This window comes from Boleophthalmus pectinirostris, unplaced genomic scaffold (assembly GCF_026225935.1).
Source record: "Boleophthalmus pectinirostris isolate CB_2022bp ecotype Guang Dong unplaced genomic scaffold, ASM2622593v1 HiC_scaffold_22, whole genome shotgun sequence".
Classification (NCBI taxonomy): Eukaryota; Metazoa; Chordata; class Actinopteri; order Gobiiformes; family Gobiidae; genus Boleophthalmus; species Boleophthalmus pectinirostris.
In genome coordinates, this window is record NW_026571190.1 from 13168563 (window position 1) to 13184509 (window position 15947).

Genomic DNA, 15947 nt, shown 5'->3' on the forward strand with positions numbered 1-15947 from the left:
AATTTGACCATGGCTAGGGAACAAAAATAATATCTCAATATTTTGGGAGTATTACAGTAACAATATTATGATGCTAAATGATGATGAAGATAAAATGTGTATTTAAATGAATTAATTAGTGTATTTGGTTTATTTAGCAGTTGCAGTGTGAGGTGCAAGTATAAGACAAATTAAATAATTGTACTACCAACAAATGTTCAGAAATATCACTTTCTACCCTTTTTATGGTTATAAGAGACATTTTATGAAATGTGTAATTATACTTGGTATTCAAATTCTTCAGAGCAACATTTACAATATTATCTACATAAAAAAAAAAAAAAATCCACTGGCCTCTAAACATGCCACCCTTTTATTTCAAAGCATGTCTCATTATTATGACCTATATAAATCTAAGGTACAAAACATTAGTTCTCTATTTTAAAATGCAATGCACTTACATAGTCAAATTTCTCTTATATTTTTCCCCATTATTTTGAGAAGAAAAAGACACATTTTTTTTCTCCACAAGAAAATAATTTAATGAGTACACTTTTTGTCTGTCACAAATCTATAATAATAATAATAAAAAAAGGAAATTTGAGGACCAATCTCTCCCCTTCATCTTAATGTAAGGCATGCATTCTCCACAGACCTGGACATTTAAAAGCTACAGGTTTTGTTACAGAAAGACACACTTGACACCCAGCCACAAAAACACAACAAAAGCACTCAAATTTCCGCTCAACACAAGGGGGCTCAATTTATTATTTTGCACGTTTACAATGAGTAGAAGAAGTAATGGACGCCATCACAACATCAAAAATTCACAATTAGTAACAGGTTAATAATACGCTAAAATACCTCCGCTATAGAGCCTTTTTGTTCTACCTCTGTAAATGGGTGAAGCAGTATGGAGTGCACTATGGACAGAGGAGGATAGTGATGAGTTACAATTATTTGAGTGAATTGTTTTAAAATAACATTTGTAGTTGTAGTAGTTGTAACACAATATTTCTACTTTCTAAGTCCAATATCTTTTTAAAACACTTTTTTGACTACTACTAGTAATTTACATTTACTTGTCTACTGAATATAAATAAATGTAAATTAGTAATATTTGTTACATTATAATATATTTGAAGTAACAATAGTCGATACTACTTCTAAACTATTCTACCTACATGTAAATTTCACATATATTCAAATTGTGTGCACTGTGAAAAAAAGTGATTTCTAAATGCATACTCCTTCACTTAATTATTTTTGGATTTTTTACTATTAGAGTCTATTGAATTAATAAGTAATAACTGGTAACACCATAATCCAGACAGGCTGGCCTCTACTATAACAATAGCCGATATTTTAAGACTGCTCATGTAAACTGAAAGCACCAAGCTTACCAACTGAATGATTTGTCAAAACTGTTTACTAATAGTAAATAGTTTTTTGTAGCTTTTTTCACATTTTACCTACTTTTACTTCCACTTGAGTAATATTATTTTGAGGTAAAAAAAAAAATACTCCTCTTCCCCTCTCCTCTACCCTCCTTTGTCCATGTATTCAGTAGTGGAAGTTACAGTGACAGTGACACAAAGAGGCATCAGTAGCTTTAGCGAATCGCGTGAACAATGAATTTTATCAGCCGTGACTCGACTTTTCAAGCCTTTTTGTGAGTTTGAGACCTTTTTGAACTACCTAGAAGAATACATTACAATGCTGCTTGGCCTAAATTTCCCATATATATATATAAAAAGTGCAGGTATTTTCTACTTTATAAGCTCTTGAGCAGTAAGTGATTTCCAAATAGTGGGTCAAGACCGGTACTAAAAGTTTAAATTGTGATTGTCTGAAATGGTGAGACATATCTTTATACATGTGTTATTTATTGTGAAATAGCATTAATATTGCTTAACGAATAGTAAATAAATAAATGTTTTCTTATCTTGTAAATAAATAGAAATTCAGCTCTTTCCCACCATTTGAAAACCACAACTCAGGCCTCATTTGTACTGTTGTACTGTTGTACTGTATAAATACATTTACAGTATCTGGCTCCATATAAAAATAATATTAGCAGTACACACATATTGCACACCTAGTAGTCATGTGATTATCAACAAGCCCAGTGAAGGAAATGTACAAACAAGATAATAAAGGTGCAATAAATAAATAGTGACTTTAGCTACAGTGGTGATAAAAGTATTGCCCCATTTGGTTCTCTTATATTTTGGCGTATTTGTCACACTGTTGCAATCATGAAATACTTTTGCTGAGTGAGTAGTCAGCAACAAGTAGCTCCCATATTCAGTTCTCTGGCCTTTTTGTGGAGTTTGCATGTTCCCCGAGTGTCAAGTGGGCATTTTAGTTATCCTCAAAAAACTAAAATATTATGCACAACAAGAGACATATTCTCAATCTAGGGACTCCTGACCAAGATCCTAGCTCTTATCTGATCCACTGCTGTTGACAGGTTTAACCCTTGCTGCATTAAGGACTACAAAATTTGTCTCTTTATATTTAAAAAAGAAAAGAAGAACTAAAAAAAGAACTAAAAATTGCATACAGAATAGTAATACTTATTTAATGGTGCACTATTGTGCACTAAGTTTGTTGGGTGGAGGGTCTGTCATCTGCATGTCACCTTGGAGTTGTTATTGCTTTAACATTAAGTTTACAATGCTGCCATACTGTGCAACTTTACAGACAAAGCAATAATATCTCCAATGAGGCAAGTAGGGTAATGCTCCCCACCAGGAAGGTTACATAGTGCACCTATTATTAGTAGTATTTCTGACAGTTTTTCTGATCATGTAAGTTTGTTATTAGGCAATTTAACATAACTTTTATTACCATTTCTCCTATATTGCATCAAAAAAAAAATTGGATTATAGCGTTTTAGTGCGACAAATTTGCACAATATATAATATATCCACTAGAGGGCGTACACTTTTGCAGATCACTGTACTGAATAATCTTGTATAAAGCAGCATGTCTCTCTGAGCAGGGCACGGAGTCACGGCCGTGATGGATCATGTGCGCGTGGAAGAAATACAGCAGCAGCGGGTGAAGGTGAAAACACATTGGAAATACAGGCTGCGTAATATAACAATATGAATCATTTAATATATCATATATATATCATCAGTCTTATCATTTGAATCTGACGATCATTTCAACTGTGAAACCAATCATTATGTTAATTCATGTTGCAATTGTGTCATAATTGTGGTTCTGATTCAGGCTTGGTTTAGATCTGAAAAAGACTGGCATAGTCCTGGTTTTCCACTCCTACTTTAGTCTTGTTTAGCCCTGGTTTAATACTCATGTCCTAAGTTAATGGTACTTTACATCACTTTTGTGGTAGAGGGTCTGACTATTTTGTCATTGTCAGCCTTGTCTGTTTTTGTTCTTTCAATATTGACACAATTTTTATAGTAATATAGTAGATAAACTCTCCTAGTGTAACTTAACTCCTACCATGTAAAAAAGGTCTGTTTATCACACATTTTCAACTTAAATATAGCATATGACAGGTGTTTTGTTATATTCTGTAGCCTTGGTGAGGGTGGTGGGGGGGTTAAACTTTTGGGTAGGGGTCCTATTGGGAGACATTGAGACAGTAGTAATTGTTATAGTAGTGTATTTAAAGTCCTCAGTGTTGCTGTGCATCAAGCTCTCTCTGGCGACAGCCCACTGCAGTGATCAGAGCCGCCCCCTTCCCGCTCCCATCCTCTGAAAGCAGGAACGTCACATCACATTTGGGGGCCAACTCCTTCACCGTCTGTTGGAAGATCCGCGAAAAACTATAGAAGAGAGAAAAAGAGAGGGAGAGAGAGGTGGGGGGGGAGAATAACTGAAAGGTATGTGGGCCCGGTCAAGCAGAAGTATAAGGCCAAAAATTCAAGTTAATGCATCTGATATAAAAATGTATTCAACAGATAGCATATGTACTCTAGTTTATGAAACTGTTTACCTTTTTTCTGTACCATTTTTGGTTCTAAAGTTACATACATTTTAAATATACCATGTGTGCAACATGGAACACAAATTATTTCCCAAATTTCAAAGACCTGCAAATCATGTAAATAAATTGATGTATTTCATCATATCTTGTGTTATTCGATCTTTGAACTGTTGATGAAGGTATATGATTTTTCAAAAAAAAATATTTAAAATGATAAAAATTTGCTTGGAAGGACTGACATATTTTATAGAAATAGTTACCTTTCATTTGGAAGTCATATTAAAGTTTTCGGAAGAAAAAAGATGACAAATTATGCAAAATCATGCACCTTCTACTTCTTTGCACAATTTTCCCTCTGTTACCATGACCTTTCTTAATAAAAAATCTCATTACGAGTGAGAGGTTTTTCAACCTAATCTTATACCATATGGTATAAAACTATATTAAGCAAATATTCAAACCAGTTTGTTAAGAATATGTAAGTGAGAGCCGGTAGTTATCACTGTTTGTATTTATTGCCTAAAAAGAGCTGCATATTTCATTCCCTCCGTTACCGACATGAGTTTTTAAATTTTTTGTCAACAACTTGAAAGAATATCGCAGGTTTAACTTTACCCTGTTGGCTACATTCTGATACCTTACTTATGTCAATAGTCCCTCTAGTTTCTGAATAAGAGCTATTTGAATGTAAAAAATATGCCCGTTTCCCTCCATTACCGCTTGACTGGACCCATGTATGGAGCATTTTTATGTAAAATTTAATAAGCATTACTCATCTTGTATCTATCTTTAAATGAAATATTGCTCTTACAGATAACGGTTGCAATGCTGATTTAAAATATTAGATGTGATGGCCACGTTATAGATTTTTTCATGTAGTGTTTTATTTTTCAAAACAATTATTCAATCAAATAGCAGAATGCTCTTCATGCGCATTTCCCATTTGGCTTGCCAGTTTCAGTGCTGAAATCCAGCAGTTTAAAACCTAAAAAGGACTCATTCTGATCTGAAACTGCAGCACCTGCAGTTGCCAGTCATGAATCAGTGCTAGTGCAGCCTCTGTAGTTCAGTGAGGGAATTCTGGAGGTTCTGAGTTTACACATGGGGCATGGCCATGGACATGTTAAGGCACCGGCAACCCACATTCAGTTCTTCCTTCCTTTTTTAAACCAAGGATACAGACTACATATGGCTCCTTTCTAGAGCCTGTACTTGATTTTTAACAATTATTAAGCTTTTACATGAGCCATTGCCTGTATACTGAGAATGAGAAAACCTTGTATGTGCCCTCTATATGCAAGTTAATGCTGGCAACCCAGGTTCTGTTATGATTGTGCTTTCTATTTTAATCCAGACATATCGCAGGCTATACACTCTACCTTTAACTACCCACTAACCATTAATCAACCTAATGTTTATTACTTAATTAATTATTCTATTAGAATTATAAGGATTTATGTAGACCACACAAAAAGGAGAAATCATAGAGTGAGCTAGCTATAGTTTTGTCATTGCATGCCCCCTTTTAGTCAGTTTTAGTGTAATTATATATTTTTTGACAACTATAGTTGTAATATTATCTGTGTCTTACTGTGGGTGCAGTTTGTAGAGCGTCCCGTCCACTCCCACAGTCACATCCAGGTGCTCCAGGCCTCTGTTTTCTCGTATCTTGTCGACCACAGCGGCCATTCCGGCTCCACAGATCTGAGCGGCACGTCGAGACACGGTGCCACACACCTCCTTCACGATGATACTGTCATCACACGTACTGTCCAGACCCAATTGCTGCAGGATCGCCCTCACCTGGAGCAGGGCCAGACGGTCACTGAGCAGAGAGAGGGAGAGAGAGAGGTTAGATTACATGGTATCACAATATACTTTGACTCACCAACAATATACACTTGTCAAAAGTTCGAACATCATGTTTTCTTTATGTTTACTGCTTTCTACGTTTTAGATACACACAGAAGACTTCAAATATATGAAGCAAGATATATGGAATTATATAGCAAAAATTAAAAGTTTAATAAATCGCTTTACATTTCATATTCAAATCCTCAGAATAGCCAGTCTTTGCTCTATAGACAGTGCTGCTAACCTTTGGTCTTTTCTGAATGAGCTACGAGTTGAAGTCTCCTGAAATAGTTTTCACTTCACAGCTGTAGCTTGTCAGGGTCAAGAAATGCCAAAAGTGGAAACCTGTGATTAAAGCAATGGGTGGCAATTTTTTAAATGTTTTTAATCTAAAACGATTTATTTTTTGGTTACTATATTCCATATGTGTCATTCTTAATTTTGATGCCTTCAGTGAGAATCTACAATGTAAACAGTCATGGAAATAAAGATAAAACGTGTGTCTTTAGATATATATGTATTTGTATTTAGATACATACATGAACATTATTAATGCCAAAGGAAATTCTATAGACAACTGCTCCCACAATTATCAGCACACTTCATACATTCAGTAACACCAAATAGCAAAAGAAAATGTAATTCTGTAAACTGGACAACTGGCCTTATAGAATGTATGTGGACAACTAAGGGATTACACAGACAATAACATCAAATAAATAAATAGCTCTAAAATTCCTTGAAATTTACAATAATAAAAACAAAGTGTACAAAACCTATATATATAAATCTCCTTTTTATGTCCACCCACTCTCTTGTCCTCCCAAGAGTCGTGACATGATGATTATATGTTGGCTGTACAAAAACTGTGACAGATTCAAAATGCACTAAGCATATACTTTCTATATAGTTTTAGCTAATGCACCTGTGCAGACATATGGTGTGCCCACAAAGATGGTGGATGTCACCACTAACATATTTTATATTAACTGTAGATGGTGATCTCTTCCCACCATGCTTCCATATCTATACACATACAAATCTTACACTTGGTTTACACAGATCAGTACTCAGGGTTATAGGATTGTGTTAAGGCATTTTTTTATATTAGAAGTTAGGAAACAAATTTAAGTTTAAATAATTGGCCTCTTGGTGTTTAGAATTCAAATAATTTAATGTTATCATGACACTTGTACCTCTACTAAAGAAGTCTAATTATTCTTTTTAACAGGAATTTATCCACTATAAATTGTTACACTTTAAAGTTTGGCATTTTTCTTTGTTCAGTGCAGTAGTTGTTGGCTGCTATGTAACTAGTATAAATATGTGTTTCTATGTTTGTTTTGTGTTTTTTAGTCCTAAAGTCTCACCTCTCGATCTGTGATAGGAACTTGGTCTCGAAGATGCCCCTGGTCTTGAGTGTCTCTGAGATCTGCCCTCTGAACAAGAATCCTCGTTTGGTCAAATCGATCAGAATCTGCCTGACAATCTCTCCCAGGTACATGCCACTGCACATCTTCTCATATCTGAAACGCACACCAGACACAGGCTTTATATCACACACATTACTTTCATTCTATCATATAAAATCGAGTTTCATCAGCTTCTAACCATGTTATAACGGTGTTGGGCAAAAAAAAATCCTTTAAGTCTTTATAGGTTAATATTGTGGTTTGCTGTGAAAAAAATGTAAAAATATAAACTGCATTTTATGTTATAGTTTTATAGTGAATACCAGAAAAAACTAATATATCTTCTTTTAAGTCTACCTTTTAGTATTTATTGCAGTTATCTCTAATTTAGTGACAATGATTCAGTTGTGTAAAACCTGTTTAGATTTTTGCTACCGTATTCTGATTTGTATTAATTCAACGGTTTATATTTTATAATGCTTTGTCATTATTCCAGTATTGCTAATCCGTAATCAAGAACTAAATCAGGATACTTAGAACTAGAATTGGTAGAAAAATTTAATCTTGAAATCTAAGGGAGAGCAGTAATATTACTCAAATCATGTGTCTTTATACATGAAATAGATAGATAAAGCTATACTTTATTAATATCATAGTAATTCTAATTTAATTTAATATAAAAGGTGATTCTCACCTCTGCTTGCCCTCGTTAAGTGAGTTCTCATCCACGGACTGATCGTAGATGGTCCGGATGTCGTCCAAACAGCCATTATCCCCAAACGCGCCCCACTCCATGTTCACACACATCCGCCCCTCGTTCCCCTCCACCATCTCAATGTTTCTCATCTCCTCCATGTAGCACGCATTACTGCCCGTTCCTAAACAATACAAGGAACAGCTTGTGAGGTGCTTTTATTTTTAAAAGGATGGTAGATAGCCTACAGTCCTATAGATTTAAAAATGGTGGCTCCCATGGCAACGGAGTGATTGGCTGGTCTTCTGGCTACATGGCTACATGGCTGGCACCCTGTGCAGTTTTTTGTTTTGTTTTTTTGATCAGTTTTTAATATTATATTGCACTGTGCTCACACTTACGCTGTACGCTATCAAGAAGTCCCTCCCATCTTGTGGTGCTCAGGCCTAAATATAAACTGCATAAATATAGAAAACTCTGTAACTGTATTCACCTGCGATGAGTCCGACTTCACATGTTGGCTCTTCATAAGCACAAGTCATCATTGTCCCCACTGTGTCATTCACTATGGCCACTACATCCAGCTCAAACTCCTGAAAAAAACACAGAAACATTACACATTATTCACAATGGGTCAGAATAATAGAGGCAACATGGTTATGTTAGATGTTGTGATTTCCAGATGAAAATGATGGAGGGATAGATAGTGAGTACATGGATAGAAGGTAGGTATAGTTAGCGTTACCAGGAAACAGGAAGCCTGGAGGAGGACCAAGGAGGAGATTGGTCACACATGTCCTCAAATAAACTGTATTAGTTTAAATCTGCACAAGGTCTGACCCTTGCTTGTCTCCAGGAGGTGTTGTTGCTTTGCCTAGAATCCACTCTGTAACGTATATATTTCCATGGAGACAAGCAATTGATGCCACCAGGCCTAATAACTGGTCAGATGTGCATAGAGGTGACCCCATTCACACTGAAAATGCATCTTCTTCAATGCATTTGTTACCCATAGTAACATCTCTGTGTCAAAACAAATTAACTTTACTATCATTGGCTGTAATGTTAAACAATACCAGACAGGGCATGTCAGTGAAATGGTTGGTTAGGTGTGTTGAGTTGCTGGTAGAAAATAATATAAAAATTGGCAGGCCATCAAGTAGTGTAGTTTCAAATGAGGACAAAATAATCACATGAGGATGCATGATGATTGAAACCATGTCAGTAATGTTACACTTCAAAATTACATTAAGGCAACGTGTCAACCTTAAATCACTACTATGACATAAGATTAATATCAAACTTGGCACGATTTCAACTCCACACCCAGCACAATGCAGTTCATTCACGTTGCACTCATCAGTATAGAAACGCCTATTTATTTATATAAGAAAGATATACATTTTTGAAATAACATTTTTTTCATGCCGTTTTCTTGTACAAATGTCAATGCAAGCTTTGTTTAGCTTTGTTTAGCTTTGTTTACCTGGAATTAATGATTTACAGCCATTTATACTTACAGGGTTCTCCACCTACAATCATAAAATCTGGATTCAATATTGTAACATAGCTTTGAATTCAAGTTAGGGGTAGCAAAATGAAAAAAAATAAAAGAAAAATATACTCTACCTTTTAAAAACAAATGGCTTTCAATTTAATTCTCAAATTTAGTACAGTTTCTTCCTGAAAAGTATAAACCCCAAGGATTTATTGTTTATGGGCTGTACTAGACATCTCCATTAAAAAGATGCTATTTTTTCATTGAGGATTGTAAAATCTGGCTTTGATTATAATTCAATTAATCTACAATAAATGTTGCTCTCAATTTTAAGAAACCCATATTTTTTTTTTATTATTTTTAGTCCTGTGTTATAGTGTAGATCTAGCATACCCCTAGTAGTAACTCATTAAGTCCTATTTAAGATCTGGTTAGATCTGGATCCAGATTTAGTCTTGAACAAGACTTGAATCTTCTTAAAAAGTCATTTTAAAAGTTCTATCTATTATCTATATATTTATTATTTATAGAAACCTCAAATGTAGCCATATAATGAGCATCATTTTCACAGAATTTATTTATTTATTTTTTTAATGTTATCAATTCCTGCAACTGTTAACATAATGGGTTAAATTTGAGGCTGTCAACAGTTTGAAGATTAGGACTCAAGTAGATCTTTTTGTTGGAATAAAGTGCATTAGAAACAAGAGTGGAAAGTAAAAATATGGCAACATTACAGAATATCCATTGGGTGGAAGCATGCTTTTGCCCCCAGTGTTCATCTGTGTAGAGACATTATTTGATATCCCCATATTTTGCACAATTTTACTTATTTAGATCTGTATTGTGAGGAGTCATATTTCTCAAAATGATCAAGGGGTTAAGTGGAATAATGCTGGGGATTAAGGTAAAGAATTAGATAATAGTATACTCTAAAAACTAAAAGCCACAGTTAGTTTAAATGGTTTGCACAGCACTAGTAAACATTACTGTGATTACCTCTTTCCTCTTGATGGCCTCTCTGAGCAGCTCCACCACGTCTTCACCTTCACAGTCTGTGGCTTTGAAGCCTTTGGTCCATGTTACCAGAATCCCCTAAACACAACACAGGCAGAGTTCAGATTTTTAATTAAAATTTCATTATCATTCAATTCAATATCATTTGAAATATGTTTATCAGGAGGATAAGCCCCATCTCGTTATTGGGACAGTTTGGGGACATTTGCCTGTTAAATAGCTATATTTCAATACAAAGGTAATATGAATACCAGTGGACTGTAGGTCTAAAGCTTACCACCACTGAGTGTGGAGGGAAAGAATAATGCACTGTGTTTTGGTTGTATATATGAATCCAATACATTACTATTATTAAAACATGCAAGTAGTCGGCAATGACTAGTACTAAGCACTTTCATACACTGTATTCGCATAGTACATTATTGAGGAACAGTTTTTATGTTTTTTACATTTTTAAGTATAACATTACTTTAAAACATACATAGATTTTTGTATTGTTGTTTTCCATTGGAAGGTGTTCTTATCGTATCATATATTCTTATCATGCTTGGTAATAGTTGGTGACACCAGTAGTGATGAAATAAATTATTATTTCTACTACTACTTATAGATTAATAAGGCTGTAACTAGGCAGAAAGACCAATGCCTTTTTCAGGCTCAATATCACGTGTACCTTTATTTTTGTACTAGCAGAGAATTCTATGGTTCACTGTGAAAAATGTTTACTGGGATTATCCTGCTTTATGGTTATATTGTCAGTGGTATAATGTAGTTTTGTAGTATAACAATTTATTAGGATATTTTTCTGTAGCATTATATTGTTATTGTGAGCAAAACTGATTACTGCTATTATAACAAATTACAAAAATCCAAATTGGTGTTCCATTTTGTGTAGTAATCATACAGCATCCAAGCTGGTCTGATAACAGGGGAAAGAGAAGGTGAAGCCCAGAGGAAGACGAGCACTCTTCATCCCCATGTAATCCAGGAAGTCCGAGATGCAGTGCACAATGTGGTCAAACAGCTGCAGATAACACAAAATCACATTTAGGATTATTATACTTTTATATGTTTTAAATTATTCTGTTAAATGATAATTGCGATTATTCAGTAATCATAAGAACTAAAAAATAATAATTGTGCCAAATTTAGAAGCAAATAATTTCAGTTGAATCTGAATCTAATTTAAAAAATAGTAAACCTAAATATGGAGCTTTATACTTGTCTATTTTTGACACATTCACTACTTTATCTTTCATGGTATTAGTAACTTAGAATAATCACAATATCTTCTCAATAATCATAAAACAAAAATTTGATATAGCGGCATCCCTAGTGGTTTAAATAAGTGATGTTAAATGTAAATGCACCTCTTCTCCGGTGCCCTGCATGACTTCTATGGGAATGGCATAGATTTTGTTGTGCATCTCCACTGTTCGCCGTTTGCCGCTGCGAATCTTCACCAAAAGCACTCGGAAGTTTGTGCCTCCCAGATCCAAGGCTAGGAAATCACCGTTTTCTGATGAAGAAAAAAAATCAGTTGACAAACTTAACTTAACAAACTTTTTTATTTTATAGTATTTTATTTGTGAAAGCTTATTAGTTTCATATTTTTTTTCTGGAGGCACAAAGCTTGACTCAGCAAGTATATACAACCTTTTCTGAACCTGGGACATTTGAAAGCTATCACCTTATAAAGCTATAAACTGGAGGTATAACAAGTTTTATTGTGTCTGGAAACTGAACAAACAGCCAGTGAACTTGATTGACCTGGTTATCACTTAAATTTATTATGCTTTTTATAGTGATTTATTTGTCTAATTTTATCTTTGTAAGACCCAAGCACTTGGTTTGCATGGGTTTAGAAAATCATATTGTTATAACAATCTTATTTCAATATGTTTGGATAATTTTTTGATAGTGAAAACTTAACTTAAACATGAGGCAAAATTAGAGGTAAATACAGTTATTACTAAAATCTGACTTTTTGCCAAGGCTGTGCAATTAACTGAATCGTTAACTTAGAGGTTAATGATTAATCTTCAGGAAAACCATGTAATTTGGACCAGACTACTCGATATTCTAATATTTCCTCAACAACAATTTTTCTAAATACATTCCACCCCTGGTTTGTAGTTACCTATTGTGCTAGCTGATATACCTTGTTACATTATGCAGCATTAGACAAAATCATATTCTTGACGCTAAATGTGACCACTCCTCACCTGTGCCATCTGGTGTACTCCTAACATACGTGGGCAGCATTTTGACAGTAGCCTCTTTGTGCGTGTTTTTGCCCAGTCCTCTCTCGATCTCAATCCGCATTCTCTTCTTCACCTCCAGCAGCTGTGCTTTACTTAGCCTGAACTCGGCCAAGGTCTGCTGAATCTGCCGCGCCTGATCTGTGAGGCGGTAGGCCACTGCTGTTACCATGGCAGCACCTTTTCCACTCCCGCTCTCAGAGAGAAGGAACCGCACATCGGAGTCTGGGACCAGGCGCCTCACAGTTTTATGCAGCCGACGAGCGTATCTGTGCAGAGGGAAACAATATTAGCAATCCATATATATTTAGTTGGATTGAGCAATTAATTGAATTTGATTCTAGGCCTGTCACGATAACACATTTTAAAGTGCAATATTGCTGTCATAGACGATAAGCTGAGTGTGAATTAGAATTAGCTTACATTATGTTGGGGTTGAGTATCCCAAGAACATGCTTGTTTTGAAGCAAGGGCACTCACCACTGTGCTTTTTTTTTTTTTTTTTTCAGTTTTCAAGTTAAGCATTTTATTTTGTCATATCCACTAAAAGTCATAATAAATGTGAGTTAGTTTTGAACATACTGTGGGTGCATCTTGTAGAGTGATCCGTCGATGCCGACCGTAGTGCGGAGCCGGGCTACACCCTTGTTGTCTTTGAGGCGGCGAAGGATGGCGCCAAGAGTGGCAGAGATGAGATTTGCCGACCTGAAGGACACGATAGTGCAAACGTGCTGCACGGCCAGACAGTCCTCATCCGAAGGCTCCACTCCCAGACTGGTCAGGATCTGCATGCACTTCTTTAGGCCCTCCTTAGACCTAAAACACAGAGAGAGGATCAGAGGTTCACACATTTTTGTTTTCTTTTTTCAATTTCAGTTGGGTACAGTTATATGATATGATATGCAAAAAGAATGGGAGTCTTAAATATTTTTTCAAGGGTTTTAGGTAGTGGCATAAGACATTGTTTTATAACATCTGCAAATAGTTTTACTTCTCAGCCTACCTTTCCAATTTTTTGTCTGTTATTTGTTGTTGCTAATATACTGTAGATCTCTTACTATAACTATAACTACAATTATTACAACTTATTTTATGATTTAGCCTCATAAGAATTTATTATCTCACTTCTCGATGGCGGAGACATGCTTGGTCTGGATGGTGCCTTTGGTCAGGAGCTCAGGAGTGATGCGTCCCTCAAACAGAAGTCCCTCTTTTGCCATTTTCACCAGAATCAGGCGCACAAGTTCCCCCATGTACATCCCACTGGCCATCTTCTCAAACCTTACACAAACAACATACTGTTATTACCTACTACATAAACATACATTTTAGGCAATAGTAAACAGAAGCCCAATTAGGCTCAATCTGGCCAAACGTCCTTGTCAAAGTCTGATCTGGTCAGAGCTCAGAAGCTAAGCAAGGCCAGACCTGCTTAGTAATTAGTTGGGAGACCACTGAGAATACCAGGTGCCACAGTGGATCACAGAGTTTGGAGATTTTAGGTTCACTAAAAAAAATTGTCTATGGTCTAACTTGGGGTGCATTCATACTTGGGACTCAACTGAGCTAAATCCAGGACGAACCAACTAACAACGCACCCTAAGTTGGAATTTAGAATACTAGCATTTGAAACATTCACTGAAAACCATATTTTTTATAGTTACTAACTTCCTTGATATTTTTCTTGTTATAATTTTACACTCACAATTGTTTTCCCGGGTTGACGGAGCCTCGGTCAATCTCGCGGTCAAACTCTGTGCGGATGTCTTCTAAGGAGCCGTTGTCCCCAAATGCTCCCCACTCTGTGTTAATGCACATTCGTCCCTCATCCCCCTCCACCAGGTCTATGTGCCTCAGCTCCTCCATATAACATGCATTTGTACCGGTACCTGAAATAAAACACAACAGCAAGCTTGTGTTCAAGACTGACACTGTTCAAGACTTAATTTCATTGTTGAATTTGATGCAACATAATTTCAAATTCACTTGAAATTAAATTATTATCCCTGTCAGAAAAACATAGTCATGCATGTGTGTTTGTATTTCTTATGAGTATTGTAACTCTGGACTTTGGCGCCATCGTCTGTCAAACTGTAGTCATTGTGCCGGGAATAAAAATGAAGAGTAGGTATATTGTGGTTTTATTTGCAAATACAGCATGTGTTGCTAAATATCTTACTTTGAATAAACTATTATTTTCATAGCAGATTAGTATTGATTAGGTCTACTAATTAATTGTTTTTAGCTAACATTTTCTTGTGAAAGTCTCTAATACATGGACAGATTGTTTTGCCATCATTAGAATTGGTTGTTTAGTATGTTGACAATACTGTTGTCTTAATACAATGAAAAACCTGACTTGACCTGCTCAGATAAGCTGATCTCACTCAGAACGTGTTGTGGTTTAATGTTATTATAGTAAACAGTTGTGTTGTTACCTATAATAATTCCCACTTCACAACGCTGGTCGTCAAACCCACAGGTCATCATGGTGCCTGTAGTGTCATTCACCACAGCCATGATGTCGGCCTGGTAATCCTGAAACACACATAATGTATGAACTATGAGCATGTAGACTTTACATTTATTCATTTATCAAATGTTTGTTTTATATATATATATATAGTGGAGGGCTGGGCCAAAATGCTTAACTCAGTTTTGCATAATATTAATTATATTTCTTTATTTAAAAAAAAAAAAAGCAATAAATACCATTGTTTTGACAAGCTGGTAAGACTAGTAAGAGTTTATGTTACGACTAAGCAATGAAACAGTTAGGTTGCCTTACAAAAAAATTAAATTTAAAAAAGACCTCTAATATAAAAGCAATGCAGCTTTAGTCCATGCATGAGGTAAAATTATAAAACATGTTTGTTTTATGATTCCAAATTAGCTTAAACGGGCAGGTCAGAATCAACAAAAGGGCCATATGTGGCCTGGGAGCTGTACAATGCTCAGGTCTGCTTTAAAGGTACTAGGTGACTTTTGAAACATGCTTACTTCTAAGACCGTTTTTCTTTGCCTGGAATGTTCAATAGTATGGTATTAAAGATAACCGATTAAAGATATTATTAGCCTTGTCACAATAACCAACTTTGAAGCACGATATATTAAATATTATGGAAATTATTAAAACTTTGTGCCACTGTGACAAAAAAATCATTATCATTAAAAGGCCTGAGCTGCAACAAGTAAATAGCAGAATTAACATATAATTAGATGTAGCAGTTATTTATTCTAATCTGAAGCTCAAATCTTATTATGT

The 15947-nt window shown here is 35.3% G+C and overlaps 1 protein-coding gene across 1 annotated transcript in view; it reads right to left on the bottom strand.

The window, feature by feature from the left end:
• Positions 1-716: 716 nt before the first annotated feature.
• Positions 717-15947, bottom strand: part of LOC110155995 (hexokinase-1) — a 32781-nt gene continuing 17550 nt past the window's right edge. The window contains exons 6-18 of the mRNA XM_020920172.2: positions 15121-15220; positions 14388-14571; positions 13808-13963; positions 13265-13498; positions 12647-12951; positions 11792-11940; positions 11326-11445; positions 10404-10499; positions 8400-8499; positions 7907-8090; positions 7171-7326; positions 5538-5771; positions 717-3785 (exon numbers count right to left, since the gene is read on the bottom strand). Coding sequence (XP_020775831.1) covers positions 3635-3785; positions 5538-5771; positions 7171-7326; positions 7907-8090; positions 8400-8499; positions 10404-10499; positions 11326-11445; positions 11792-11940; positions 12647-12951; positions 13265-13498; positions 13808-13963; positions 14388-14571; positions 15121-15220 — 2169 coding nt within the window. The 3' untranslated portion in view covers positions 717-3634. The remainder of the gene's footprint in view (positions 3786-5537; positions 5772-7170; positions 7327-7906; positions 8091-8399; positions 8500-10403; positions 10500-11325; positions 11446-11791; positions 11941-12646; positions 12952-13264; positions 13499-13807; positions 13964-14387; positions 14572-15120; positions 15221-15947) is intronic.